Source organism: Nyctereutes procyonoides, unplaced genomic scaffold, assembly GCF_905146905.1.
Source record: "Nyctereutes procyonoides isolate TBG_1078 unplaced genomic scaffold, NYPRO_anot_genome, whole genome shotgun sequence".
Classification (NCBI taxonomy): Eukaryota; Metazoa; Chordata; class Mammalia; order Carnivora; family Canidae; genus Nyctereutes; species Nyctereutes procyonoides.
Genome location: NW_026575043.1, coordinates 26,674,377 through 26,701,606, shown reverse-complemented (window position 1 = coordinate 26,701,606; position 27,230 = coordinate 26,674,377). Strand labels below are relative to the sequence as shown.

General features: G+C 50.8%; 1 protein-coding gene across 2 annotated transcripts; it reads right to left on the bottom strand.

Annotated features, from left to right (window-relative positions):
- Positions 1-34: 34 nt before the first annotated feature.
- Positions 35-23,322, bottom strand: ANKRD22 (ankyrin repeat domain 22). 2 transcript variants are annotated; one of them, XM_055323240.1, is made up of 6 exons: positions 21,964-22,189; positions 9,530-9,721; positions 5,269-5,376; positions 3,735-3,812; positions 1,044-1,142; positions 35-464 (listed from the first exon to the last, which is right to left on the bottom strand). In XM_055323240.1, exons 1-6 carry the CDS (start codon positions 21,982-21,984, stop codon positions 387-389), a joined length of 576 nt encoding a protein of 191 aa, XP_055179215.1. In that variant the 5' UTR covers positions 21,985-22,189; the 3' UTR covers positions 35-386. The 2 variants fall into 2 exon arrangements, 1 of the variants encoding a protein (XP_055179215.1); XR_008664155.1 differs by lacking the exon at positions 35-464 and adding an exon at positions 23,193-23,322 and having other exon boundaries at positions 1,059-1,142; positions 3,096-3,812; positions 21,964-22,162.
- Positions 23,323-27,230: the final 3,908 nt, after the last annotated feature.

The following is a 27,230-nucleotide window of genomic DNA, read 5'->3' as shown; positions in this document are numbered from 1 at the left end:
GAGGAAGCGCCCCGTCCTGTCCCGCCCAGTCCCGTCCCGCCCCGTCCCGTCCCCGCCCGACAGTGTCGCTCGCCCTCTCGCTCTTGCGGCAGGACGGAGGAGCCTCTCCCCGGGCGCCACGGGGCAGGGCAGCCTCCAGGAGGGTAGCTCATCCGAGTGACCCAGGCAGCCGCCACCTCCCTCCTCAGGACACCCTGAGTCTGAGACCGAAGCGGACCCTCCGAGAGCCTCAGGGTCCCCAGCGGCCGCCAGCCAGGAGCTCCCTGGAGCGGCGTCACCGTGGCACCTGCCAAGCTGGGAAGCACCCAGGTCCTCGGCCGCCCAGCGGTGCAGCCGGTGCAGCCAGGGACGCGATCCAGTCCCGCAGGTCTCCAGCGTCCCCGGGGTTAGGAGCCCTTCCTTAGCATGGCCTCAATCTGCGGGAAGTGCAATCTGCGCGCCACCTCCAGGCAGCTCTCGCCTCGCTGCGGAGACACAGAAGTCAGGTCGGTCGTGCAGCCGTGCCCGGGCCCAAGCAGGGACTAGCCCCTCGGCGAGGACGGGGAGCTGCGCTGTCAGCGTGGGAGCCGGTTGATTCACCCCAACACGAAGCCGCCGCTGCTGGGAGGGCCCTCCGGCCGTGGCCTCGGATTCCTTTTTTTTTTTTTAGGCTTTTATTTATTTATTCAAAGAGACCCGGAGAGAGAGGCAGAGACCAAGGCAGAGGGAGAAGCAGGCTCCATGCATGGAGCTCAACCCGGGACTTGATCCCAGGACCCCGGGGTCACAGCCTGAGCCCAGGGCAGGCGCCCACCCCTGGGACACCCCCGGGACCCAGGCCCTGGGATTCTTACCTTGTTTTTTTTTTTTTAATTTTTTTAAATTTTTATTTATTTATGATAGTCACACAGTGAGAGAGAGAGAGAGGCAGAGACATAGGCAGAGGGAGAAGCAGGCTCCACACACCGGGAGCCCGACGTGGGATTCGATCCTGGGTCTCCAGGATCGCGCCCTGGGCCAAAGGCAAGCGCCAAACCGCTGCGCCACCCAGGGATCCCCCTTACCTTGTTTTTGATGGTGGGGTCCGCCCGGGCCTCCAGCAGCAGGGGGACGAGCGTCTGGTTTTTCATCTGGCAGGCGTAGTGCAGCGGGGTGCAGCCGGCCTGCAACACACGGGCTCAGCGCTCGCCAACGCGGCGGGTGGCCCTCCGGGCCAGGACACCCGTCCCAGGGCGCACGCCCAGCAGACACTCCTGGTCCGCAGCGCCGCCACCTCCCCCCCACCCGACACACACGGGCCCATCCTCTGTGGGCGTCGACCCAAGTTCCCACAGCCTGCAGCAGGCTGCGGAAGTCCGCAGGGGGCACAGCCCCCAGGGAGGCCCCCAGGCCCGCGTTCTGGAACACCGGACCTGCTCTGTTGGGACTCGCTCAGAACAGCAGTGACAGATGACAGGAACTTCACCGCGGCAGCATTTGTGCTCCTCAGTTCCGCCTTGGAAGCAGCCAGACAACCATGGCCTCGGCGTGCGGGCACACCAGAGATACCCCCCCCCCCGAGGTCCCCGCGGGTCCTGCCCGGGCACTCCCCTCCATGAAGCGGTGACACGAAAGGGAGCCCGGCTCGGAATCTCCCCGCGTGAAATAAAGGGTCCAATTACCGAAGGGCACGTGCACGGGGCACCTCGATGTGGAAGGGAAAGGAGTGTGAGTGTGAGTGTGTGTGCGCGTACACGGGAATGACATCGCGCAGCCAGACACACAGACACAGGGACGCAGAAAGACGTCCCAGAGAAATCAGGGTCACAGGCAAAGCTCCAGACCTTCTGAATTTAAACGAGGAGACCAGGAAAAGGCCTCAGCACATCTCCTACGTCGCCCTCTCTGGAGGGTTTTACTGATTCATGAGAGCGAGCGAGAGAGTGAGCGAGCAGGGGAGGGAGAGCGAGCCAGGATGCCACTGCCCCTGAGCCGGAGCCCAGACCCTGAGGTCATGACCTGAGCCCCCCCCAGGCGCCCCCACCTATGGGCTACCACCGGCTGACGTGATACACTGCACGGCTACCTAAGGAAACGGTGGGGCACAGGAGCCGTCTGCCCGAATCCATTCAAAAGTCCTATTTTAGATAGAAGAAAAAGCATGCATTTCATGAACTTATTCTCACATATTCACACACACTCATGCATGTGCACATGCACATGCACACACACATGCACATGCACACACATGCGCACACGCACACACATGCACAGTCACATGTACACGCGTACGCATGCACACACACATGCACACGCACCCACATGCACACACTCATGCATGTGCACACGCACATGCGCACACATGCACGCATACACACACATGCACACACCCACATGAACACACATGCACATGCATGCACACATGCACACACTCATGCATGTGCACACGCACACATGCACACATGGGCACACACCCACATGCACACAGGCATGCACACAAGCATGCATGCACACACACGTACACTCACGTGCACACGTGCACATATGCACATGAATGCACACACGCACGCACACATGCACAGTCATACACACCCACACGCACACATGCACTCAGAGCTCCCTCCATGTAAACACATGATACCAACAACCAAAATTAAGACTATGTAAATGAGCAATAGAAACAGGGTGGGCACATCTGCACCGCAGAACAGTGGTAACACACGTGCACACACGCAGAGGCACACAACAGGAAATAAGTCAGGAACCGCAAAGAAAATATTGGTTCTCGTCTACTCAGACTTCAACCGGCTACTTTTCCGATAAAGACCTGGGAAGCCAAATAGAAAATGAGCAAATAAAAGCTCATAGAAATAAACATTGGATGCAGTTACGATGGTTGATGGGAGGCCGAGGAGCATGGGGTCGGGGCGGAAGGTGAAGACAGAGCCTCGTGCCTAGAACCAGGAGGACGTGAGAGGCTGCTGCTGGGCGCCAGCCTCACATGGCCGGCCAGCCTGTTCCTCGTCCCGCTGACCCGCCGTGACCTGCCAAGACCCGCCAAGACCCGGGTTCTCCGGGTACTCCCTGCGGGCCGGGCGCCGCCAGCCTTGCGACGCAGGTCCCGTCAGTGTCCTCACCTCACAGGTGGCAAAGCTGAGAGTCAGGTGGAGTTTGAGTGGCCACAACGCCCACCGGCACGGAGGGACAGGCTGGGTGACACAGACGCGTTCGGCCCCCGGTGTCTTAATGTCCCAGGATGGAAGTTCCTTAGCGGAGCCTGCATTTCCCCTAACTTCTCACCAAAGGCTGGAGGTTCCTTTAAAAATGTCCTCGAGGGCGGTAGCTGGGGGGCTCAGTGGGTGAGGCTCCGGGCATGACCCCGGGGTCCTGGGGTGGAGCCCCGTCGGGCTCCCTGCTTCTCCCTTTCCCTCCGCTGTCCCCTCCCCGCCCCCCGACTCGTGCTCCCTCTCGCTTACTTGCTCTCTCTCTCAAATAGAAATAAAACAGAATCTTAATAGAAATAAAGAAATAAATAAAAACGTCCCAGAGCCGATGGAGGCTTCATCCCCATGAGCACAGCAGCAGCACCCCAACGGCTTCCAGGCCGCCTGCCTAGCAGCAGGAGCACAAAGAGAGAGAAAATGGGGTGCCGGGGAAGAAAAGGAAAACGCAGACGTGTCTAGAAAAAATGCAGCGAGCAGCTTTGCAGGAGATGCACCCATGCGGGCAAACACCGACTCGAGTGTTTTTCCGGATGAGCGAGCGCAGGGACTTACGCAGTCGGTGGCATTGACGTCAACACCCGCGTCCAGCAGCATTCTCACCAGGGCCTCGTTCTGCTTGGTCTTGGACACCTGCGACAAGCAGCGGGTACCGAACGGGTTCCTCAATGGGCATTGTCTCCGCTTCGTGCCTCACTTGTCTACTCAACAGGACTTACTGCAATCCCAACCCGTCCATGGCGCTCCCCATCCTGGAGCCGGGGAGCCCTCCCTCCTGGGTTGTCCTGTCACCCATCCCATCGGCTTTGCCTGTGGCCCTGTGATCCCACGTGCGTGTCCGTGGTCACTCCACGGACCCACTCCTCACGAGGCTCTAGCTCCCACTGGGCCGAGGGCTACCCCCGTCGGCCTCCCCACCACAGTGCGGGCTCGCGGTGGGCCCGGGGCCGCACGTTGGAAGGGACTGGACAAGGAAGGAGATGAAGAGGCTCCTCAAAGCCCGCGTTTCCGGCCCAGTCCCCTGAGACTCAGCACGGGACAGTGCGGGCACCCGCCCAGCTGCTTCGGGGGCACAGGTGGGCCAGCCGTTGGCCCCGCACCACGCCCCACCAGTTCCCCCCTCACCCTGTCATCCCCCCACTCCCGCCCTGCAGCCCCACCCCTGTGGCAGCATCTACACAGGTTTTCTCCTCCTCCTTTCTCTGAGGCAACGTAGGCCTTTTGGGTCCTTCCCCTAAAATATCCTGTCCTGGAGCTTAGGCCTCACGCGTCACAGACGTGCAGCGCAGGCCCGTGAATAAGCCTGAGAAACGCACAGAGGCGGTTATTGGTCACAAGCAGTATTTCAACCAAGGCCTCCAGCTTTTAAACATCCGACTGTCTTGGGGAGCAGGGTTGTGGGTCAACAGATCCTTGCTCATCACCCCCGTGATGGTTTCGGAACCGAACGGCCAGGCCCCCGCCAGCCCGGAGACTGCACACATGCCAACGCTCCGTGCCGAACACGCAATTAACTGTTCAAGAACTTCCCCAGAGTATCAACAGATTATGTGTTTCTCAGTGACTTGTGATTTTTCTCTTTCCCATAAACCCAAGCATCATAATCAGCATTATCGCAGTTAACTGGACTTCCTCAAATTCTGTGACATTTTTTTTAATTTTTTAAAGATTTTATTTATTTATTCATGACATTTAAATACCCAAGGGCGTAATGACACTTCCCGCTGGAAAACTGTTCTGAAGAAAAGAGGCAATAAGGGAATTTTTTCTTAAAATTCAGGATTTTCTGCTTTCTTCAGAGGATGCTTAATCAAGGTTAATTTATTTTTCTAGTTATTTTTATTAGTTCATTTTCTGATTATTTATTTTACTACTGATTCACCTGGTCAGCTACCTTTCTTCTCACTGTAGTTCAATCACTGCGTTAGGCGTACGCTGGAAAAGTCACGTTTAGGACACGAACCTAGAGCTTGTTTGGTCCCTGGTTCTGTGCCTCTGACCGGCCCAGGCAACCCGACGAGTCACAGTATTGACCCCCAACGCCCCCGGCGTGCACCCCGACCCCATGAGCACCCGACGTGCCACTCACCATCAGGAAATACCCAATAAGCAGAACGGGCATCAAGAGGATGATGAGTAGGTAATCAAAGAAGGTGAATCTCTTCTTCACAGCATAATGTAAGCAATTTCTCCCTTTCTGAAAATTAAGAAAAGGATTGTTTATTAATATTTGTCTCAGGTTTCACGTTTTCAGATCGCCAAATCAAAGGTTTCATCTCAAAAATAAATAAATAAATAAATAAATTTAAAAATTTAAAAAAATTTAAAAATTAAAAAAGTTAAAAAATTTTTAAAAATTAAAAAAAAAAAGAATTCCATCTGTGGGCCACCTGGCTGGCTCAGTTGATAGAACATGCGACTTTTGATCTCAGGGTCATGAGTTCAAGCCCCATGTTGGGCAGGAGAGCTTACTTTAAAAAAAAAAAATACTACATTATTTAAAAAAAAAAAAAAAGTTGGTTTGTGGTTTGTGCTTTTTATTTCTATGGTACCCATGGCAACTCTTTGTGTGGAGCGTATCTGATTCACGAGACCACGTCTCCATTGACTGGGATGTCAAGCAGAGCACAGTCTGAAGAACAAGTCGGGGGGAAGCCACAGAGCGACAACAGTGACATGCTCATCTTATTAGTCATCAAAAGATGGATTTTCAGGGGCCTCAGTGGCTCCTCAGCAACAACCGACCCTTCGTTTCAGTTCCGGTCCTGACCTCAGGGCCGCAGGATCGAGCCCCGTCTTGGGCTCCATGGGGAATCTGCTTGAGACTCTCTCTCTTCCTCACCCTCTGCCCTTCCTCCCATCACACTCTCTTTCTTGAAAATGAATAAATAATTTTTTTAAAAAAAGATGGATCCTGGGGCACCCAGGTGGCTCAGTGATTGAGTATCTGCTTTGGGCTCAGGGCGTGACCCCGGGGTCCCGGGATCGAGTTCTGCGTCGGGCTCCCTTCATGGAGCCTGCTTCTCCCTCTGCCTGTGTCTCTACCTCTCTCTCTGGATCTTTCATGAATAAATAAATAAAATCTTTTTAAAAAAAGAATTCTTACGTGTGTGTTAGTTTTGGGGACAAAGCATTTGAGATACAAATATAGGACTGAATTCAGTGTGAAATGCTATAGTCATCCCTGAACATCTATGGTATAGGATTATGCCTCCTGTGGTTTGTTGACAGGAAAATCTTGACCGCGTGGCGTACCTTCCCTGCTCTACACACATATGCTCACTGGGCAAAGCATTGGGATGTGCAAATACGTATCAGGTGATAGACTTAAGTTTCTAGAGGTTGTGAGGGATGTGAAACTTCAAGGTCTCATGACCAAACAGAGGGAGACAGAAATAAGCACAATAAAAATAACGCAAACCAGGCCACGGTGACTGCAATGCCAACCAAGTCAATGTGAAGAGAGAGAAAGCCAGAGAGAAAAGAGACGCTATGTTCCACTTGAGGGAGGCACTGTTCTTAAATAAGAACACTTTTTCACTTTTTGTCTTTTTATTTTTATTTATTTTTAAGGATTACCTATTCCTGAGAGACACAGAGAGAGAGAGAGAGGCAGAGGGAGAAGCAGGTTCCATGCAGGGAGCCCGATGAGGGACTCGTTCCCGGGACCCCGGGGTCATGCCCTGGGCTGGAGGCAGACGCTAAACTGCTGAACCACCCGGGTGTCCCCTTTTTGTCTTTTTAATACCAAGGTATATATGTTCCCTGAAAAATTTTAAAAACTACGTAAGGATATAACAACAATTTAAAATCAGCCACTTAAATAAAATAAAATAAAATAAAATAAAATAAAATAAAAAATAAATAAATAAATAAATAAATAAATAAATAAATAATAAAAAATAAAATAAAATCAGCCACTTTCAAACAGCCCAGAAATATCTGTTGACATTTTGTCTGTATTGTCTTCCAGTCTTTTAAAGTACATCATGTGGAATTTGAAACCGCAGGATCCTACCACATAAGCAAAATCATATCTGCAGTTTTTTTTCTCAGTTAACAGTTAGAATGTGTGCATTTTCTGTGCCTTTTAAAACTTCTAAACATCTGACTGTAATGGCTGCATGACTGTCTGTTGAACAGAGCTATTCTAATTGATTTACCAAACTCTACCTGTTGGACATTTCAAGATTTTAACTCTTTATTCTTACGAATTATACTGATAGGACGCCCTCATTCACAAGGTTTTGTCAACATTCCCTGATTCGTCCTTAGCAAGTCTCTAAAAGGATGATTGCTGGGATCCCTGGGTGGCACAGCAGTTTGGTGCCTGCCTTTGGCCCAGGGCGCGATCCTGGAGTCCCCAGATCAAGTCCCACGTTGGGCTCCCGGTGCATGGATCCTGCTTCTCCCTCTGCCTGTGTCTCTGCCTCTCTCCCTCTCTCTCTCTGTGTGACTATCATAAAAAAATAAAAAATAAAATAAAAAAATAATTTTAAAAAAACTTTATAAAAGGATGATTGCTGACGTGAAAGGTATGAACGCTTGTTAAATCATGCTCCGCTAAAACCATAAGGATTTAAACTTCCTTCCTGACCAACACTCTGTTTCCTTTTTTAATCCTGGTCAATTTGACAGGCCAAAGGGGAGAAAAAAAAAAAGGAAAAAGTATATTTATGTTTTAATTGGCTTCCCATAGAATTGCTGCTCTCTAGTAGGCATGCGCATATGAATTGCCCCAGAAATGTTTTAAGGCCTTTGTCTATTCATTACTTCTGAAAATGCGTTGTAAACATAGACTTAAGAAATGAGAAGGCACCAGTTAAATTATTTATGTACCACGATCAGTAGTGAGGAAAAATTAAGATTACTCATTCAATATAAAAAATAGTGAAAGGGAATAAAGGGGAAAGGAGAAAAAATAAGTGGGAAATATCAGAAAGGGAGACAGAACATGAGAGACTCCTAACTCTGGGAAACGAACTAGGGGTGGTGGAAGGGGAGGTGGGCGGGGGGTGGGGGTGACTGGGTGACGGGCACTGAGGGGGGCACTTGACGGGATGAGCACTGGGTGTTATTCTGTATGTTGGCAAATTGAACACCAACAAAAAATAAATTAAAAAAAAAGATTACTCATTCAAAAACCATTAAACATGTTTTAAAAAATAGAAAATGTAAGCCAAAGCCTTGTTCTGATAAAAATCTCTATTTTTCTAACGGATCCCTAGAGTCCTTTCCGAGCTGCTCATGATACCAGGGTTGCCAGCAGGCTGGTTCAGGTTCTCTGCCTTCATGGCCCCCTCCCCGTGCTGACCTGTGCTCCTCGGGGCGTGCTAGGGAGACGGTGTCGTACCCCACTGCGCCGCGCTCCTGTTAGATTCAGTGCAGGCATAACTTGCATTTAGTTTTATTTATTTATCTATCTACTTATTTACTTATTTATTTGTTTGTTTGTTTGTTTGCTTTTACGATTTGCGTTTAAACTCAACCAGGCAGAAAATAGTATTAAGTACGAACAAGAAGGTCCAGTAGAGATCCATTTTCTGAGAATATATTATGGCTCCAAACAAGCTGGTGTTGGACTGACACGAAGGGTCCTGCCCCTGTTTGTCCTCACTGAATGTGTGTCAGTGGGAACAGGCCACTCATGGTCATTAGTTTGTTTTTTTTTTTCCTATGTATTCAGCGTCCTTTGAGTGTCACTTTTGCTGTGAGGAGGACACTGGATGCTCGAACGTGCTCCGACCGGATGCTCACAGCAATGGTCCTGAAGACCCACCAGCGGGAGCCGCATCTGAGTACAATCTCTGTGCCTTCTGTGGGGCTTCAAGGACCCTCTGGGTCACGAGTCTGCTAGTCCTTGACAATCTCTCTCTGGCTTTCTTCAATCCTATAAGCAATCCTATAGGCAAGGTGTAGGCTCTTCTGGAGAACATTGACACAGTAGGTAAAAGCCTAATGACATAGCACCGCCAGGTCACTATTTTTTTCCGGGAAATCTTTCTGTGACGGTGAGGGGGAAGAGAAGGGGAGGCAAGTGGAAGGAAGAGCATGGGAAGGAGGAGGAAAAGAGAGGGAGAAGCTCTCACTAGTCAAGTGAGTGAACCATTACCTTTCTTTTCAGAAGCAGGAGGACGTAATTCCCCACAAAATACGCCTGCTGCTTGAGCTATGATTTCTTTGCCTTCTTAGCCTAATAGAATAGTATATGTCTGTCCCTCTAAAGTAAGGCCAAAAACGAAATGTTGGTGCCAGGAGCTCCGCGCAAGGAGCACGGCATCCATCACTGCCGTGCGGGGGGCGGATGACCATGGTCGACGGCTCCCTCCACTCACGTGTAATGGCCTCACCCGGTTTTTGAGGTTGACGTCAGCATTTCTTTTTAAAAGGAAGGAAACGATTCTCAGGTGTCCTCGCCTGCAAGCGCAGATCAGGGGGGTGTCTCCATTAAAGCCGTCTCGCACGTTGATGCAGGCGCTGTCTTCTCTTACCAGCTGCCACACCTGCCCAAAGTCATTCTGGTAGGCTGCCTGGCAGATGGGCTGAGGGGGAACACGCGAAAGCAGAGTTTCAATACGGCTCTAACAAAACCCCCCCGAGAGAGGGGTCCTCACCCATCACTTGAAACTCAAGTGTTCCCAAGCTGTAATCGTAGGTGACAGGTTCGGTCTCCATCATGCCGCGGCTTGAATCATTTAGAAAGTGTTAGAATGAGCTTTGCAAAGCATGATGGGAGCCTAACAGCAAGACCGAAGCCGACCTCCCCTTGCCCCATGGGCCCCCCCGGACCTCTGTTCTCAATGCCTCAGTTTCGGTTCCTTCCATCTGAGCTGCAGCCCTCGCAGCCCCTCCGCATGGGACACCTTTGCCCCCCCCCCCCCGTGTGGTCCTCCTCCCTGTCCCCCCCTCCATCCCCCCTCCAGCTGTGGGCGAGCCAGCCCTTCAGGTCACCACTCAGTTCTCCCCTTATCAGGCCTTCCCAGGCCAGAGCTGGTTCCCCACAATTGCCACCTGTTGCTCTTTCCTAAGGATTCCTTATGGCGTGGCCCAGGCTGGTGCACCGGGAGGGGCGGAGGCTCAGGCCGCCCCGGCCCTCGTCACCCCATGTCCCCCGCCCAGGGCCCCAGAGGCCAACACTCCACAGTCTCAGGCTGATTTTATTCGGAAGCGTGAGCCAAACCCGCCGCCCAGAAGGATGCGCGGTGCACAGGTGGCACTCAGCCGGCGGGATTTACTGCCCTGCGCGTCCAGGCGGCTCTCCTGGGTGACAAGGCCGTGGCTCCCGTGTGGGCCGCCGCGGTCGGGGTCGGGGCACAGAGGCGCTGCCCAGCTGGGGAAGCAGAGGGACAGCAGCTGGAGGCGGGCAACACGTGCCAGCTGGGGCCCCGGGCTCGGAGCTCTAGGCTCCGAGCTCGCCAAACACCATCGTCCCGCGCTTGTAGGGTTCACCCTTTGAGCCCAGGGCCCCACTGATGGAGCATCCTAAGGAAAGTCGGCTCCGCAGCAGAGGGAGGCAAACCTCTGGGCCCCAAAAGGACGTGAGCACGAGACACGGGTCCGAAAAGCAGCCCAAACGCACAATGACGCACGTCACCTTCCTGCCACCCTGGCGTCACCCCGGGAGCAGACCTGGTCACCAGTTGGGCTGCCACACGGGGCCCCGAGCAGCTGGACGGACGCGAGTCTGCCGGCAGCAAACTGGCCCAACGTCTGGTTCCGCGGCCACCGTCCTGCGGCCTGTGAGCAGATCTCTTCCCCTACGTGTGTCCGTGTCCTCAGTCACGAAACAGAGGAATGGGCCAAAAGTCGTTGTACGTTGTCACCCCATGATGGCCACATGCTGGACCTCAAGTCCCTCCCCAACTGATGCACCTTCCGCATCATCTGTAAGGCCAATGGGTGACCCTTTTTTTAAAAATCACGGCATTAAAAATAACTGAGTATTTCATGTCGTCATCCAGATTTCCAGCTGCTCTTAAGAAATTAAAGGCTTTCCAAAAAAAACCAAAACCTTAAAAGCCTTGACAGCCTGAGCGCACACCCGCAGGGGACACCACAGGGGACACCCGGTAAGGGTCCTTGCGCTTGGGCTCCTGAGAATCTTTGCAGAGAAAGAGGAGGGAGGGGAAAAGGAGCTGGTCTGCCTTCGGGTGCTTCCTGGGGCCCCTGGAGTGACCGGCCTCGGGGTCTCTCGGGGTCCCTCAGGGTCCCTCCCGGCCTCCCCCAGCCCCGCACACAGTCCTCTAGGCTCATTAGCCTCCTCCCAGCGCCCAGCCATCCCAGAGAAGGTTCTGGGCCAGCGTAAAGCCCCAGCGTCCCCCAGCGGGCAGCCCTGGCTGAGCCCAGGGAGGCCGCCTGGAGGAGGAGGCTGCGGAGTGGGGGGTGGGGGCGTTGGGCAACCCGGCCCAGAGGGAACAGGTGCAGGGGTGCACGGTGATGGCGGTGCCTCTGTCCCCCCCGCGCCGCCCTGTGAGGCCTCAGGGCCCAAGGCCCGGGCTCCGTCCTCAGCAGGACCGACCCCGTGGGCAGCGCGCAGGCCTTGCCCCCCGTGCCCTCCGTCGCCCCGGCAGAGAGGCCGTCCTGACCCCGGGTCCTCCAGCCTCGGCTGCCCTGTCCCGTGCGCTCCTCCGCCATGGAGCAACGACCCGGGGCGTGCTGGGCTGGGGCCTGCCCGGACCCTTGCCCCTGCGCCGCTGCGCCCCCCACGCCCCTGAGCCTCTTGCCCCTGCACCCCTCGTCCCTGCTCCCCTCGCCCCTCTCCCCTGCATCCCTGCACCCCTCGCCTCTTGCCCCGGCGCCCTGTGCCCCTGCCATGAGCCACCTGCCCTCCAGCTGGTTCGGTGCCATCCAGGGCCGCCTCCCTGCCCGCCGCACAGCCCCTCCCGCCCCGTGGGCGCTTCCCTGGGCCTCCGCCTTCTCTCTGCAACCAGACCACGGTCTTGACCTGAGAGCCCACTAGCTGCTCCAGCGCAGGGGGACTCAAGCCTGGCTAAGCATCAGGGCCCTTTGATTTTCTTAGATTTTTTTTTAAAGATTCTATTTATTTATTCATGAGACACAGAGAGAGAAGCAGAGACCCGGGCAGAGGGAGAAGCAGGCTCCATGCAGGGAGCCCGACCTGCCACTCCATCCTGGGACCCTGGGGTCACGCCCTGGGCCCAAGGCAGGCGCTCGACCCTGGGCGTCCCAGTAACCTAGGGGGGAGACTGGAGCCAGGTGGGGGCGTTAGTGTCATGTAAGAGGCCCAGGGAAGGTTGAGAACCTCTGCAAACTACTCAGGAGGGTGCCAGGGGAACAATAGTGGAACCGTGATGACCCTTATGCTAATATGAGGTGAGGAGTGGCAGAAACTCTGGAAACAAAAAAAAAAAAAAAGAAAAGAAAAGAAAAGAAAAGAAAAGAAAAGAAAAGAAAAGAAAAGAAAAGAAAAAAAGAAACTCCGGAAACCTGGACCGTCAGGGACGAGCTTCAGTGCGCTTTACTTGTCCAACGTCTCCTGGCTTTCAAAATACCCCCAGTCTGGGTGCTGGAACCCCAGGCCCAGCCCACTTCGGGCCTCACTCCCCCAGGCCCTCAAACTGAAGCAGCATCTCTCGGGGACATGTGACACCTGCAGCCTGCGGATGGGCAACTACAGATTCTGCGTCTATTATCTAACATGACCACGTTTGGGGCGGGGGCTGCAGAGGTGAGGCGTCAGCCCTCAGGTCATGGCCTCAGGGTCCTGGGATCCAGGCCTGCCTCTCCCTGCCCAGCCGAGCCCGCCCCCCTGCCTGCCCCCTGCTGCACTCTTGTTCTCGCTGTGTCTCTCAAATAAATAAATAAAACCTTTAAAAAAAAGTAATGGGACTTCCCTGACTCCGGGCCTGGGGAGAGGTCCCGCGGGACCCTGGCGGCCTTCAGGGGACGGGGTGGGCTGCTCAGGAACCTGCTCTTACTGAGGCTCCAGCCCCATAAAATGTCTCATAACAACTTCCGAGGAGGATTTGCACCCTTTGAAGCCAATGGATTCAGGTGGACCCGCGCACCGGGGAGGGTCTTCCCAGGAAACCTGGAGGGACGCCTAGACTGCGCCACCTCAGGGAACGCAGCAAGGGTTTCCTTTTATTCCAACAACTGATCTCAAGCCTTTCTCTCTGAGGAGTCATTTCGTCGCACACTAGGGTTTGGAGACTTCCTAAGAAGTTCCTTCTTCCAGACAAATACAAAAGGCACAGAGTTTTTTTGTTTTTGTTTTTGTTTTTGTTTTTGTTTTTGTTTTAAAGGTTGTCTTAGGCTCCCTTAGCCCTTCTGTCCCATGAAGGAAGGCCCCGGAAGGGCCTGGACTGTGGGGACTCGTAGCAACGAGGAGAAATGGAGGCAGGGCACACAGCTGCCTGTTTTGTGTTCTTTCTCCAACAAGATCTGGAGACAAGTCGAGTCTGCCGCCAGGAGGCCAGAGGCGCTGCTCCGGGGCTCAGACCCAGGAAGCGTGACACCAGCGGCAGCAAGGGGAGAGAGCAGGAAAGCCTTCCCCCACCGAGGAGGACCAACGGGGGCTCTAGCCCCCAGGATGCAGCAGATCAGAAGCCCAGGTATCTCCCCAGCACCCCAGGCCTCCGAACAGGTGAGGGCAGGGCCCGGAGGATGTGAGGACGTGCCCCCCACAGCCTCCGGGGCTTCGGGCCCCCCTGCCAGACAATGGCTAAGCGAGGACGGTGCCGGAGCCCCGCAGCTTGGGCCATACTCAGAGGCAGGACGAGCTTTGGTCAGCTTCATGGGCCTCTAAATCCTGCAGAGACAGTAGCCCTGTGGCCCGCAGCTGGCTGAGCCGCTCTTACCCGCAGAACCTGCACCCGCCCTCGCCCGTCGGTCCCACTGGCTCCACGTCCAAGCTTCCAGTTCTCCACACACCCATCCCTCCGTCTGTGGCCCTCTCCCCCAGCTTCTGAAGACCGCCGTTCCTTCCTCAGAACTCCACCCCAGTGTCCCTAACCCGGGGGGCCCTTCAGGTCAAAGAACCTGGGTACACCGCTCCCCCCCTTATATCCTCATGCTTCCTTGATCTCAATGGCCACTATTTATAATTTTTTTTTCATGTGTATATGTTCATTTTTAAAATTGGTAGCTCCAAGAGGCCAGGGTCCACTCTCATTTGGTTATCACCACGTCCCAGAAGCTACCATGTGCCTGGAATATACTATATGGTCGACAAATATTGTTGATTCAACAAATGAGGGAGTGAGTGAATGAATAAATATTTACAAAGTTTTGGTCTTGATTTCTGCTCATACACTCAAGTTATCATTTCCTTTTAGAAATGTGACTTGGAGTTTAAAATAGACCTGCCCTACGACCCAGCAATTGCACTGCTGGGGACATTTTGTATTTTACTGTATTTTACTCCAAAAATACAGATGCAGGGAAACGCCGGGACACCTGCACCCCGATGTTTCCAGCAGCCATGTCCACAATAGCCAAACTGTGGAAGGAGCCTCGGTGTCCATTGACAGATGATGGATAAAGAAACTGTGGTCCGTGTATACAATGGAATATTCCTCAGCCATTAGAAACGACAAATACCCACCATTTGCTTCGACATGGATGGACCTGGAGGGTATTATGCTGAGTGAAGTAAGTCAATCGGAGAAGGACAAACATTATATGGTCTCATTCATTTGGGGAATATAAATAATAGTGAAAGGGAATAAAGGGGAAAGGAGAAAAAATAAGTGGGAAATATCAGAAAGGGAGACAGAACATGAAGACTCCTAACTCTGGGAAACGAACTCGGGGTGGTGGAAGGGGAGGAGGGCGGGGGGTGGGGGTGACTGGGTGACGGGCACTGAGGGAGGCACTAGATGGGATGAGCACTGGGTGTTATTCTGTATGTTGGCAAATTGAACACCAATAAAAAAATAAATTTACTATTAAAAAAAATGAAAAAAAAAAAGAAATGTAACTTGATGCATTAGCATTTGTAAAATACTTAAATAAGGAAAGAATTGAGAAACCAAATAGAGCGGAAGCCCCATGGTGCTGCTTTTTTCTGAATACGCAATGCCAAAACTAGGGGTTCAACATGAAGACAAAGTAGAGGGAGCTGGTAAGATCGCGAAGGAGGCGTTTTGTTTCCATCATTTCTGCTCTTTCTTCTCTCGTATCGCAGAATGACAGGACACTAAACCCAACCTCACCCTGCTGTCTTCTTTTATAAAGCCCCATGGAGTTCCTGGTGTGGTCAGTACTGAATTTTAAGTTTTCTTGACTTCCAGTCCAATGGCCTTCCCATTGCCAATAGCTCTCACCCCGTCTCCTCTTGACTCAACCAGCTCTCCCCAAAAACCCTATTTAACCTCCATTTATCGTTAGACCTTTCCAAATCTAAAGGGAAACATCATTCTGATGTTATTTTCAAGACATCCCCCCCCCCAGCCAGTAGGGTCAAGAGTCCACAGAAGAGTCTACATGTCTCTTAAGTATGGATTCCTGACGCTTTGGAGTTGAATTCTTACACATCTTCCTTCCTTCCAAGTTGTGTAATACTTTGCAGTGCAGTAGTGGTCTGCAGGGTACGAGTGGACCGTAGCGCTCTGCTACCTGGATTCAGCGTTCCCTATCCTTTCCCTCAGAGAAACAGGTGACAGTGTATCCTAGCCGGGAGGAGTACTGGCAGAAAGCAGAGGGGTTAAGACCAACTTGTTTCTGGAATGTGGTGTCCCTATTGAGAAAGTAATGGGCAAAGAACCGACGTGTTCATCAGTGGTGGAAGCATAATTTCCCTGAGTAGACGAACACAAGGCTCCTCTCCCAGCCCCCAGTCTCTAGCCAGGAAGTGCTTTTAGTTGCATAATCCTGGGCAAGTTACTTAAACTACCTTTGCTTCAATGTTTTCATTTGTAAAAAAAAAAAAAAAAAAAAAAAAGACAATAATAGTGATTCTCTTATATGGTTGCTGTAAGTATTAAATCAGTTAATACGCATGAAGTGCTTGAACATAACCCCATATATAACAAGCCCTAATTAAATGTTTCCTGTTATTGTAAATAATATGAAAAAATATGTGTGATAAGGGCTTAAATGAGTCAGCCCTGCTTGAGGGCCCAGCTTCCTTAGCAGGGGTTGGTTATTCCAATCTAGGTTCTCTCACTGAGCTCTAACACACCCTCTGTTCAGACGCCAGGACCAACCTGGGAATGCTTCCTTACTCTCTCCTTCTTTCTTAAAAACATATTGGGGGGCACCTGGGTGGCTCGGTGGTTGAGCGTCTGCCTTTGGTTCAGGGTGTCATCCTGGGGTCTTGGGATCGAGTCCCACATCTGGGTCCCTGCTTGGAGCCTGCTTCTCCCTCTGCCTGTGTCTCTGCCTCTCCCTCTCTCTCTCCCTCTCTCTCTCTCTCTCTGTCTCATGAATAAATAAGTAAAGTCTTTTTTAAAAAATAGATAAATAGGGATCCCTGGGTGGCGCAGCGGTTTGGCGCCTGCTTTTGGCCCAGGGCGCGATCCTGGAGACCCGGGATCGAATCCCACATCGGGCTCCCGGTGCATGGAGCCTGCTTCTCCCTCTGCCTATGTCTCTGCCTCTCTCTCTTTCTCTCTCTGTGACTATCATAAATAAATAAAAATTTAAAAAAATTAAAAAATAGATAAATAAATAAAAATAAAAATATACTGGAAACATCCTAAATGTCCACAGATGGATGAATGGATAAAGGGGTGGCATACACACACACAATGGAATACTACTCAGCCATAAAAAAAGAATGAAACCTTGTCATTTGCAATGTGGATGGACCTCATTGAGGACATCATGCTAACTGAAATAACTCAGAGAAAGGTGAATACCATCTGATCTCACTTATGTGTGGAATCTAAACAATGTCAACAGGAACAAAATAAAATCAATAACAACTACAAAATCCAGGGCATGAGAATAGATTGGCGGCTGCCTGGGGTGAGGTGGAAGAGGTGGAAGGTGCTAAATTGTTGAAGGGAGTCAAAAGGTACAAATTCTGAGTTATAAACGAATAAATCATGGGGACGTAATATATGTCTGGAAGTAGCTAGGAGAATAGATCTTGAAAGTTCTTGTCACAAGAAAAAAGTGTGTAAGGATCTGTGGTGATGGACGTTAACTGACCTCAGTGTGGTGATCATTTTGCTACAAATACGGGTCATTACCCTATACATCTGAAACTAATATAATGTTATGTCAAGCATTCCCCAATACATGTGTGCATGTCTATATATACAGAATATGGACCCCAAATCCATCCCGGCATAATAATTATTTTGAGCTGAAGGCAACTGAGAAGAAGCAGATTTAAGGAAAGCTCTCTGCCTTCCTCCTATTTAGCTAAAAGCATGACATAAATTTGTGAAGGAAATTCCCTGCCAGGAAGAACAGAGGTTACCCTTGTCAGCCCAGAGAAGGCACCAAGGGAATCGACATAATAAAATTTACTAAGTAGCCCTCGTCTTCCATTAGCACCACATTATATTTCACTTCCACAGTTTGCCACCCTAGACACTCAAAGCCCTTCTCCCGTGTCTGATCGCTCCTCTGATCACGCATCGTCTTTCTGTTGAGATGCTGCAAGATCCCAAGTACTAATCACCCTGGTGAGTTACCCATCGATGAATGTTCCCACACAAATGCACAATGCCTGTGCTAATAAATTTCTGTTTGCTTTTATTTTGTTAATATTTCAACTGTCAATCTAACTTGCAGGGCTCCAGGCAATCAACCCGAGATGAGAAGAGGGACAAAGAATTTTCTCCTCCCCTACAGCTCTAAGGAAAAATGACAAGCCTACATTACCAATCTAGAAAAGCTTCTCACACCTCAAGGCGGGAGGTGGAACTTTACTAAGTTGTTTTTTTGTTAAAAAAAATAGGTGCCTTGGTTAAGAGTACACGTATCCTGATGAGCACTGAACGATGTGTGGAACTGTTGAATCACTGCATCATACACCGGAAGCTAATAGAACAAACACGGTATGTTAACTACACTGGAATTAATTTTTTTCCATAAAGGTGCTTTTGGCAGTATAGGACCAAGGGATGGGGCAGCACTGGCTCACTCTTGCCCTGTTTTTCTTTATACCTAGGAAGCACAGAGCGACTGACACGGGGCAGAAAAGAGAGCGGTGCACACATGACAGATGAGTAGGTTATGTTTTCATATTTGAGGGATTACTCCAGAGCTTCTCAACCTCTTTAAAATTGGAGATGGGAGAGTCTCACAAAAGGTCCACCCCCCAACCTTCTGCATCAGGACCCCCAAGGGTAAGAGTAAACTGTTTTTTTTTTCTTTTCCATCCACAGGTAATTCCCACTCCCACATGCAGCGACAGTTGCAGCTTATAGAAAGCGAGCTAAGCTTTCTTCTGATCTAAAAGGACCCACTTCTCTTCAGCACTTACAACCATTGCTCCAGCCAGATTACTCCAGTCCTAGGTGTGGAATAACACAATGTCAGTCTAGGTATCAAGAAGGTGGTATCCGGGGATAATAGGTATCTTCAAAAACTTCAGTGGAATTGGTGCAGCTCTAGAACCCTCTGCTTTGGACACCATGACTTGGTCAATAGAAAATGCAAAGTGTCTAAAGCCGGCCCACAACCCAGAGCACCTGGGACAGAGCTTCCTGAGAACGTCCTCCTACTACTAGCCCAGGATCCCCCGGGATCAGCTGTTGCTGGGGAAGAATGAGACAGCAAAATAAACACCTCCCTGCCACAAACAGCATCCTAGACCCAACTGACACTATGGAAGATTTAACCTTTATTCCTCATACAAACCTGCCACTCAAACTAGGTTTTTACTATCCTCAGTGGTGGCTACTTCTATCTTAAAAAGAAAGAGGAAGGAGAAGGAGAAGGAGAAGGAAGAAGAAGAAGAAGAAGAAGAAGAAGAAGAAGAAGAAGAAAACAGAGGAGGAAGATGAGGAGGGGGAGAGAGGGAGGGGGGGAGGAAGAGGGGGGGAAATAGTAGTGGTAGTTGATATCAACGGGGAATTCTGCAAGTTGAGAAACTATTTGCCAAAAAGGGAAACAACTATCTCCTTTCCAGAAATGGTGGACTTCCCTGGGGTCCTGTGTGTCCCGTTGCTGTTAGCAGAGTGAGTAGACAGTGCAGAGATGGAAGGGCCTGGAATCCACTTCTACTTGTGGTGTGGAGTTGCATGGTCACAACATCTATGTCAACACTACCTTAGACTACCTGGGATCAATATTAATTAGGAACTTTGAACAATGACCAATGAGCTTGTAGGCATGTTAGGGATTTTTATTTTTTTTATTTTTTAAAGATTTTATTTATTTATTCATGAGAAACCCAGAGAGAGAGAGGCAGAGACACAGGCAGAGGGAGAAGCAGGCTCCCTGCGTGGACCCCGACACGGGACTCGGATCCCGGGACCCCGGGGTCACGTCCTGAGCCAAAGGCAGACGCTCCACCACTGAGCCACCCAGTGTTAGGTGGCTCCCCGTGTTAGGGATTTTTAGGGGTGCATGTATGCATGTGTGTTTGCACGTGTGTGGTTGTTGAATTTGTCTTTAAATATAGTAAATTCCAAGTCACTTGGTCCTCTGTATATTTGAAAAGTGAAAGATTCATTCCATTTCTGGGGATATTCACACTGATCCTGGAGGGGTTCAGAGTAAGTCTCCCCAAAATATGCCACTTTGGCATGTGAACTCTTTTTTAGCTAGAAGCAATCAAGATCCCACATGCTCAAGAAAAACTTTTGCCCTCTCCTTAACTACCAAGAAGAATTTAAATTAGGGGTCTCTCCCAGAATGAGAGTTTTTACCAGAGAGAAATAGTATCTGAGTGACCATGTGTGGGGCAGGGCACACGTCTAATTGCCAAATATCTGCTCTGCTTTTTGCCTGTGCTTTGGCCTCCTCTCTGTTAAATTTTGGGCCCCTCTTCCACGGCTTAGCTCAGGAGGGCTCCTGTCCTTCATCTCACCCTTCTGCCTTTAAACTTTCATGTACGTAGGGTCCCTATATGTACAAAATTCAATTCAATTTTCTCCCGTCAATCTATCTCGGGTCAATTAAGTTCTTAGACGAGTGTAGAGGAAAATTTCCTTCCACCCCGGCAGCAAGGCAGCGATACTTGTAAATAATTCAACGTATCTTACTTCGCCTTGACTCAACTCACTGCCTGGCAAAGAACAATTGTTCTAAGTTGTTGTTGTTGTTTTTAACGTAATTATTGCAATCTGGCTACTCAAAGTGTGGTCCAGGTACGACAGCATGAGCATCAAGGAATTGAAATGCAAATCTTCAGCCCCATCTAGACCAACAGAACGAAAATCTGCATTTGAACAAGAGCCTTGGGTGATCTGTACTCACATTGAAATTTGAAGAGCCCTCACCTAGAGCAGTATTTCTCTCCCCGGGGAGGTGAATCCACCCCTTATGGGAGACTCAGCTGGGATGCTCCCCTAAAAACTAAGTCCCTGGACCCCACCGCAGACCAGACCAAATGAAACAGACCCTCTGGGCTGGGGGCTCCCGACATCACATTAAACAAGTTCCTCTCTTTTAGGTTCCTCAACCTGCAGGCCCTCTAGAGTCTGAGAACCAGCAGCGCAGTAACGTTTCAGAAAACTGCGCGTGTTGTCAGTTTGTATGTATGATCGCGTCACCCAGATAAAGCCTTTGAGCAAGACATAAGTAGAATTTTAACCTCCTCAAGGTTGGGTTGACTATAGAGACTCAATGACTCTAGTCTCACTGACTAGAGGGAGGCTGGCACACATACACGCACCACGGGCATTAGAAATGGTTGCAAGTGCAGAGAAACTGCCTTTGATATGAGGAGAAGAACCACCTTGGGAGGTTCTGTTGAGCATTTGGAACGAAATGCAGACTAACAGGTCAATTCTGTCCGAGAGAAAAGGGAGTAAAGGGTGAACAATGATGTGATTACACCTCTTACACTCTAGTTGACCTGTTGCTTGTGCGCCTCCGACACACTACTACAAATTGATTTGATCCTACTAGGTTACTTTCAATTCAGGGGAAGACATTTTTGTATTCGTCAGATGTGAAAAGCAAAAACTCAAGCTACCAAAAATATATCCTGCATTGATACCCCTCCCATGCAGGGGTAATCTTTATTTATAATTGCTGGTAGTGAATCGCTTTTCAAATGCCAGGCTGAAAGCTGTCACTCCGTCTATGCGGTTCCGTACAAGAGCCAGTCTACTTCTGTATGGTTAGAAAATCTAATTGGGGGGCGCCCGGGGGGCTCAGCGGTGGAGCGTCTGCTTTCAGCCCAGGGCTTGATCCTGGGGTCCTGGGATCGAGGTCCGCATCAGGCTCCCTGCATGGAGCCTGCTTCTCCCTCTGCCTGGGTCTCTGCCTCTCTCTCTCTCTCTCTCTCAGGAATAAATAAATAAAATCTAAAAAAAAAAATCCAATTGGGTACAATTTTCACTTTCCCTCTGGAAGTTTGACATCAGAAACATGGCTCCATTAATTCTATTTTCATGAGTTCCCGCACGACCCAGACGACCCCCACAAACGTCTGGACTTTGTGACATATATATATATTGTACTGTTCTCTGCTCCGACCTAGCTAGAGCTTTAGAATCGCGAAATAATTTGCCTTAAAATACTAAATACATCAAAAAGATCTTTGTACACAGCATTTGGCTTTGACTTAACATTCTCACAGAAAGCCAAACCAGAAAAGGACACATTTTTTAACAGAAGCAGGAAATCATATTAGAAATGCAAGAGCAATTCTCAACACCTTTGGAACCTTTTTTCCAGAAAGGTCACATACCTCGGAGTATAGGATCCCCATGCTGGTCCTTCACAGATTTGTGCCACCTCTACAGCTTCTTGAATCTTCTGGCAGGATTTCTGATTCACATAAAATCCTTCCAGCCAAGGGACAGATCCCTAGCAGCCGCGGCCCGTGGCTCGTCCTCTGTCCCCACACCTGTGAGTATTCTTCAGCAACACGGGCAGCGATGCGCCTTCTGGAGAACCCAGCCCAACGAACACAGGCATTGGTTTACGGCGTAATGACCCAAGTGTGCATCATCCAAGTGTTACAACCCGAGGAACCGGTTTCTGAGTCATATTTGCTCCGCCAGTGGTGACATGAAGAAAAGAAGGGAGCAAAGTCAAGGGGGAAAGGGAAGTTCTCCCTCTGGCAGGAAGGACCCAGGGTTCAAAATAAAGTGCTGGGTTTAGGACATTTCCTTATTGAAATCTAGTTTCCAGTGGCTATTGAGAAAGGCTATGGGTGACCAAACCCACTTGTTAGAACCTTGTCCATCTTGACTTTCATGAAAAATAATCCTCGAGAGGCGGCCAGGGGGCTCAGTGGGGCAAGGAGCGGGCTCCTGATTTGGGGTCAGGTCCTGATCTCAGGGTCCATGCTCAGCACGGAGTCTTCCTGAGACTCCCTCCCTTTCCCCCTGCCCCCACCTCCAGCTCAAAAAACAAGAGAGGAAAAGACTCTTTAAAACTGTCACTATGGATTATGTGCAATCTTTAAGCACAGGGAAGGTTATTTGCTTTTCCCTGATGGTCCTGATTAATATAAACAAATTAAGGTAAAAAAACTAATAAATGAAGGTCAATATTTAAGCTATATTATTTTAAATACATAAAGGTGTTCACTTTCAAGGGCGTTTTGAATAAAGCTTGAGTGACTCAACTTGAAAAAACCAGACTCAAATGCCAAAAAAAAAAAAAAACCCCACAACTACTCTCTTCGAAGAATCAGTCCCATTTATATCCTACTTAATTATCTTTAAATGTTTATTTTTTTTAATTATTTTTTTTATTTTTTTTTCTCTTTTTTTTTCTTTAAATGTTTAAATTATACTTCCGGTATCACTATATTTAATTTTCTTTAATAAGCACTTTGATTCTGAAGCTAACAAGAAGCACTTCCCCGGCTAACATGGGCTTGTAGAGCTAATAAACTTATTAACACAATAGATATTAAGTTGTCTTAAATATCCTAACACCACTTATAATAAGAATCACATACTTCACCTTGAACCTGGCAGTAGGCCCAACCTCGCGGGAGTTTAAGAATTAACGATTCTGGGTTTCCAGGATGCACGCAGGTTCCTGGGTCTCCCGTGAGTACACACGAGGCACACTCGGTAACTGGACTTGGTTGGTCCTTCTCTTGCTAGTCTGTCTCTTATTACGGGTGTCTCGGCCACAGGCCTGGAGGGAGAGGCCAGGCTCTTGTTCCTCTCCACCATCTGACCCTGAGAACAACTCGCTGTAATTACGGAAGAGGAGCTGCTTCGCTGTACAAGTGACAGAAAAACAAACCCATAAAAGAGAAATCTGCTCATTGCAATCGGTAAAAACCCTGCAGACCCGTGAGGGTCACGGGTGGTGACGCGGCCCCCAGGCAGCAAGGCCACATTGGGCAGCTACAAACAGTAGATCTGAATTTTGGGTAAAGTTCTGAAATACCCCACGGGGCGTGCTCATACAAGACGATTGTGTTGTTTAACTGAAAATTAAAGGGGCGCCTGGGGCTCAGTCCGTGCAGCCTCTACCTTCAGCTCAGGTCCTGAGCCAGAGCGCCCACGTGGGGGCTCCCTGCTGGGGGGTAGCTGCTCCTCCCTCTGCCTCCACCCTTTCCCTGCTCCTGCTCTCTCTCCTCTCAGATAAATAAAATCTTTTTGAAAAAGAAAGAAAGAGGGGATCCCTGGGTGGCTCAGTGGTTTGGCGCCTGCCTTTGGCCCAGGGCGTGATCCTGGAGACCCGGGATCGAGTCCCGCATAGGGCTCCCGGCATGGAGCCTGCTTCTCCCTCTGCCTGTGTCTCTGCCTCTCTCTCTCTCTCTCTCTCTCTCTCTCTCTCTGTGTCTATCATAAATAAATAAATCTTATTTAAAAAAAAGAAAGAAAGAAGGGCACCCGGGGGGCACAGCAGTTTAGCACTGCCTTCAGCCCAGGCCATGACCCCGGGGTCTCGGGATCGAGTCCTGCATCGGGCTCCCTGCATGGAGCCTGCTTCTGCCTCTGCCTGGGTCTCTGCCTCTCTCTCTCCGTGTCCCTCATGAATGGATGGACCAAATATTAAAAAAAAAAAAAAAAAGACATTTGACAATATCTGGAGACACTTCAGTTGTCACCATTGGGATGGACACAGGCTCCTGGCATCCAGGGGGCAGAAAGCCGGAAGCCCACCCCTTATCCCCCCACCTCCACCCCTCCACCCCCACCCCCTCTGCGTACAGGACAGCCTGGCGCGGCCCAGACTGCGCCAAGGTGGGGAAGCCCTCACAGAGGTCAGGGGAGAATTAGAGGGGAGAGGGGAGGATTAGAGAAGTTGAGTGTTGGATGGGATGTGGCTGGGGCTGCGGAGGGCGGGCGGGTCTTTCTCACCCTTGAGGGCCAGCAGGGGGAACTCGGAGCGTGGGCCGCAGCACCTAGAGACTCAAGAGGAGACCTCGACCCTCGACTTTGTGGGACGGCTCCCAGCGACGGGACGTGAGTAAAGGAGTGTCAGGATCAGAGTTTTATTTGTAAGAACATAAAGTAATAAAGCCATCAGTCTGGCCTCCGTGCAGAATGTGGCTTGGAGGCCACAAGCGCAAAAACAGCAAGACCAGCCTGGAAGCTGCTGCGTGGGGTCAGCAGGGAGGACACAGTGGCGGGGGTGGGGTGGGTGGCAGGGACAAGAGGAGAGGGCCCCTTGCTGGAAGCCGTGGTCAGCTGTGGGGGGAGCCTAGGGGTCCGGGGGGAGCCTCACCTGCCCCGAGCGCCCTGCTCACCACAGTCCCACGCCGAGCCAGCTCCAGGCCCCGAAGGCCACGGCCGGGCAGCCAGGGCCCAGCACCGAGAGCCACCCGCTGTCGCTGTCGCAGGTGAGGCGCCATGTGCCGCCCCGGCCAGCTGACCTGATGCCCTGATGGGCCCGCAGGCCTTCCTCCCACGCCCCGCAGCCGGCGCCCAGGCGGCCTGGAGAAGTGTGTGGGCTCCTCGGTGGGGTGGTCAAACCAAACTGCTTCACCTTTGCCCCTTGACAACCGTGGTCTCCTGGCCCCATGCGCTTCCCTGTAGGCTGCTCTGTGCCCCTCACACCAGCTCTCTGCAGACTGCATCCCCCCCTCCCAGGGCCTCCTGCCAGCCCCCCCCCCCCCCGCCCTGGGCGGCCCTCAAGGGAGAGCAGGACGTCAGGGGGCACAGAGAGCTGCCCCTTCCTACTGTTCCGAGGCCAGCGGCCTAAACCCAGCAACAGGCCTCCACCCTGGAAGCAGCAACAGGTCTGCTTCCCCCCGCAGCCCTGGACCAGCCTCAGCGGCCGGTGGTACCCAATGCCACCACCTCTTTCCTGCAGCCCCGCCAGGTGCAGCTTCTCCCCTGAGCTCCTGTAGCAGCAGGCACATGATGGCCTTTTGTTTTTTTTGTTTTTTTGTTTTTAATTTTTTTATTTTATTTATGATAGTCACACACAGAGAGAGAGAGAGGCAGAGACACAGGCAGAGGGAGAAGCAGGCTCCATGCACCGGGAACCCGATGTGGGATTCGATCCCGGGTCTCCAGGATCGCGCCCTGGGCCAAAGGCAGGCGCCAAACCGCTGCGCCACCCAGGGATCCCACATGATGGCCTGCTCAACGCCCGGGCCCAGGAGCTTCGGGGTCCCCCCCCCACGCCGCGCTCTGCTAGCCGCCACCCTTTCCTCCCCACCCCGGCTGGAGAAGGTAGCTGCTCCTGGCTCTCCGTCACCTCCGTGCTGTCCCTTTGCCTTCTCAGCCTCGTGACATCTGTTCAGATTCTTTATATTAAATGCTTCCAGTTAAAATACCTACTGTGGTTGGGGCGCCCGGTGGCTCAGTGGGTTAAGCATCTGACCCTTGATTTCAGCTCAGGCCATGATCTCAAGGTTGTAGGGTCGAGCTCTGCTTCTGGCTCTGTGCTGGGCATGGAGCCTGCTTGAGATTCTCTGTCTCTGTCTCTCTCTCTCTCCCTTTGCCCCTCCCCCTGCTCTCTCTTTCTTAAATGAATAAATAAATAAATACAAATAAAAATGAAAAAAAAAATAAAAAAGTAAGCCGTGTGTTTTTCCTTACTGGGCTCTGACTGATAACAGTCCTCGGGAGACGTGTAGAAGCTACCAACAGCAGGAAGTCTCAATCCCATATAGGCAACGAGCGGAATTGCAGATCAAGGATGGCATATGTATTTGTTTCCGACTTGGTGCCTTTCCCCAAAATGCAGAACCCTGGAAGGGAAACCGGGTTAGGGAAGGGCTGGGAGACAGGATCTGCTCGGGATCTGCCGAGCTGTGTTTAAGGGACACCCTGGCAGCGCGTCTAAGTAGAGATATCCAGCGGGAAGTGGGTGACGTGGGTCTAGAACTTCACAGGAGGCGTTAGGGACAGAGATCTTCAGGGTTATCAGCAAACAGACCGGTAGTCCCCAAAGTCAGGAATGAGAGCCTTCAGACACCTTATTGCAGCCTTTCTCCCCCTCTACAGCCTGTATGAATTCCTCCGAATAACCCTGTAGGGTTATTTCTTCTCTAAACAACCGAACAACTTTTTTTTTTCATCCAGCACCTTTAAATGTTAACAACCGCGATCTAATTTTGCTAAATCAGAATGTGTTTCTGAGTTCTGTGCTTCGGAGCCCTGCCATCTCTTTCTGCAACTCTCTTGCCTGTGAAGAGCATTTTAGATTGTTTGTTTGCTTGAAATTAAATCCGGGATTCTGAGGTCAAATCGCAATAATTGTTGTTTCGTACTGAGATGGGGTCTTTGCTCCAAGACTTAAAAGATCTTGTTAAATTTGAAACTGCTCTTGAATTTTCCAGAAAGAAGTTTACGGTAATAGAAGAGGAAATGGGGTCAGCCAGCCCTTAAAATGAAGAACCACACTGGCACTGTAGGTTTAAATTGAAAGTGGGTTGGTTAATTGTTTAGCACTTATGCAACACTTAATTCCACAGTGGGTTCCATTTCTGTGTCACCCTCCATCACATAGTCACAGAATTAGTTATTGTCACGTGCTTTAATGGAAACAGAAAGAGTAAATATCATGCTCACGGCCCCACAGTCACTG